The sequence below is a fragment of the Rosa chinensis genome, chromosome 1, assembly GCF_002994745.2.
Source record: "Rosa chinensis cultivar Old Blush chromosome 1, RchiOBHm-V2, whole genome shotgun sequence".
Taxonomy (NCBI): domain Eukaryota; kingdom Viridiplantae; phylum Streptophyta; class Magnoliopsida; order Rosales; family Rosaceae; genus Rosa; species Rosa chinensis.
Genome location: NC_037088.1, coordinates 37,927,339 through 37,930,781, shown reverse-complemented (window position 1 = coordinate 37,930,781; position 3,443 = coordinate 37,927,339). Strand labels below are relative to the sequence as shown.

Here is a 3,443-nt window from a genome sequence, read left to right as displayed (position 1 = left end):
CTATAAACTGATTTCAGCGAGGAAATTTTGTTTCATTGTAATATGTATCTTTTTCAAGAAGAAAAAGTTTTCTCGATAAAGATACTCAACAAGGAATGTGTTTTCCGTCAGTGTAGGATCTACAGTCTACAGTGAGAAAATTTATTTTTGTCGTTATTGATTTTAATCTATAGCGAGAAAATTTATTTTTGTTGCAGTTGTCTTCTTATTACGATACGACTTGCCAGCGATACATATTATTTTATTCTAAAAAGAGGATTCTTATTCAAAACTAGTTAAACAATAAACAAAATAATAATTCATAATGTTGTCTACCATAACTACTTATTGGAATAGTCTAAAGTCAATACTGAACTAAAAATGATCCAAAAATCAATTAACTTGTTTAACTGATACTAAATCCTAGATACGCATAACTAACTTGATGCTTGTTGGTTCATAAAGGTTGCCATGAACTGCTCAAACTTTTTGCCTTGCTCCTGCAATTCTTGGATCAGCATGTTTTGTGCATCAATCTTTTCCTGTTGAGCCTTTATAGTATCTCGGGTCTCTTCAAGTTTATCTTCTAACTCTTTATTCTTCTCAGACATTTCATCTAGTGATGATCGAGAAGTGCTAGATGGTGGAGGCCTAGGGCCAAAACCACAACCCTTGATGTAGCCTGATTTTACTCCAAGAACCTTTGCACATATTTCATCATCATTCATAGTTCGAGTCCCATCAGGAAGGGTTGTCTCAGTTCACATCTTAACCATTTGATCCTGCAAATAAAAGAAAATACATTTAAGTGTGTATGCTTAGTTCCTAGTAAATCAAAATAATCTCTTGTAATCTATAGGTATATTCATCATCTTAATCTATGTAATTGTTTTTTATATAAATACATATCTACGTATGAATATGCATATATAGTTATACATCTATAATTCAAGTTATATTATATACATCAATAGGTCACTTACCCATAATTCTTTCGCTCCCAAGTCCCAACCTTTTTTAATGCTTTTGTACTCCATTTCAAAGCGTTCAATTGCACCTAGCATCTCCCCTGATTGTGCAGCCTATTACATTAAACAAAAAAAATGTTGTTAAGACATGTATAATAGTTACAATATATTAATTAATAAAATTATATAGATAACTTACAATCTGTTCTTGATGCGACATAAAAGACTTCGACCCTGCTTTATGGTGATATTTCAAACGTGACCTATTAATAGAATTTTTCTCTGAAACAATCTGGAAAGTATAACATATCAAATGATTATTTTGGAATTGTAATTTTATGTTCTCATCATTAAAAGGCAAACTGAAATGTAGAAATTATTAACAAAATTAGTGTAGTATTTGAAAAGCAACTATAGCAAAAATAAAAAGAATAAACAAACAATCTTGTACGTACCTGAAAATCTTCACTAAAAAAATAAGTGCACAAAAAAGCCCATTCTTCTTCAGTTTTAACATCTTTGTGTTTATTTTCTAATGCTTCCTCTTTTGTTGAGAATTGCTCAAAATGCTTCTTTAACTTATAACGGAAGTTAGCAAACACTGTTCCAAAAGATTTATTCACATATCTCTTAACCCAAGATAGAGACATGTCAATGTCGTACTTAGTCTGCATATAAATAATTTAATGTTAGACAAAATATTTTACTATAGTTATATAATAAAATAAGAAAATTATTTAGGAAAAAAAAATTACTCACAGTTATTCTTTTGATCAAACTTGTCCTATCTTCTGGTTTTACTTCCTTCCATTTTTTCACATTTAGAGGTGCATGGTTCCGAATGGTGAATCCAATTTCATTAGCAAACATTTCCGCATATGGACCTGTGGGTCTGCCATTTTCTTTCTTGAAAGTCACAGGTTTTTAGTACCAAGCTGCTCATGCACCTTATCAGCATTTAAACCTCTTGTCTTTCCACGCACTTTTTTTTTCTGGACATTCTGTTCAAAATTTAATTAGTGAAGTACACATGTATAATTAATAAATTTTAAATACAACAAAGCAACACAATGAGTACCTATAGTAGATCCTTGGATATCGACTGATGTCCTAGCATCATTCAACCCTTCAGTTGTAGCATTTATTGATGGCTGGTTAGTAGTTTGGCACTGAACGTGTGCATTCATTGAGTCACCTATTATAATCAATGTAATTTTAACTTATGATTTCTATTTTTTTTTTTTGGGAATCAAGTCATGGGTTGAAATAACTTAAGATTGCAGTAGTTGTTTTAGACCCATAAAGAATATATATAACCTAATTCAAAATGGTCAAAGTCTAACTTACCAATAGTAGGCCTTTGGATAATGGTACTAGCAATAGCCCTTTGGGTAGTTCTATTAGAGATAGGCATATCAGGAACATCAAGTTCATCTTGCAAAGAATTTGGAAGTGAAGGTTCATTTGCTTATACACGTCACCGTTTTGTCATAGTGACACCTGTTCATTTAACATGATTTTGAGTAATCATGAGTGAAATAAATAAAATAATTATATAATTACATACTATGTTTGTAGCAAAGAAATTGTATTGTACATACCAACATTAGCCTTTTGGGCACCGGAAACGTTCGAACGAAGATGTTTCGACATTTTGTCACTGTTACTATAAGAGAAATAAAATAAGTTTAACTTGCAAGACTTACAAGAAGAGCCAAAACTACAACTATATTGGATATCCAAATCAAATTCCGAGCTAATTAAAAATTTGAACATACATGTGACTAATAATAATTATAAACTTCATACATAGATGAAAAGTCATAATGTTAAAGAGAATAGAAAAACAATGAAAGATTATTAAAAGAAGTTGAACATACACGTGACTAATAATAATCATAAACTTCATACATAAATGAAAAGCCATAATGTTAAAGAGAATAGAAAAACAATGAAAGGTTATTAAAAGAAGTTGCAGTTACTTAGCCACCGCTTAATTCAAAACAAAACAAAAAGGTATAGAGTAATGCAAATGCTAATACAACCCAGGGCATTTATTCGATGCTTGAAGAGTGAGTATTTTAATGTAAAATGAGTTTTTTGTATAGGATGTAAAGTGTTATTTGCATCTATCTATCAAATAGTTTTTTGTTTTCAAGGCGTAGCAGTTTGCACTATATATATTTTTATTTGCAAGCATTGAATTTTAAAGACTGCCTTCCTTTTCAGGTATGTGCATCTAGAAGATTTGAAAAAGAAAATTTAAATTAACCATGCTAAAAAATGAGATTGTGAAAATTTGTTTCAGTGTCTTACTTAGATTGTGAAAATTTGTTCCAGTGTCTTACTTACTTGACCTCTGCTGCAGGGACCTGTCAAACATTGTTCTTCTCCACTACCGGGAAGTAAAGGTAATGCTTTATTCTATCATTTCATACAACCAAGATCTCTGTTTGGGTTTAAAATGTATAGGAGGAAGCAATACATTTTGTATGC

General features: G+C 30.8%; 1 protein-coding gene across 1 annotated transcript; it reads right to left on the bottom strand.

Moving 5' to 3' along the window:
- Positions 1-311: 311 nt before the first annotated feature.
- LOC112197411 lies at positions 312-2,691 on the bottom strand. The gene is made up of 8 exons (XM_040512605.1): positions 2,549-2,691; positions 2,295-2,447; positions 2,026-2,142; positions 1,707-1,948; positions 1,403-1,519; positions 1,147-1,239; positions 963-1,061; positions 312-761 (listed from the first exon to the last, which is right to left on the bottom strand). Exons 4-8 carry the CDS (start codon positions 1,815-1,817, stop codon positions 741-743), a joined length of 441 nt encoding a protein of 146 aa, XP_040368539.1. The 5' UTR covers positions 1,818-1,948; positions 2,026-2,142; positions 2,295-2,447; positions 2,549-2,691; the 3' UTR covers positions 312-740.
- Between the last annotated feature and the right edge of the window lie 752 nt (positions 2,692-3,443).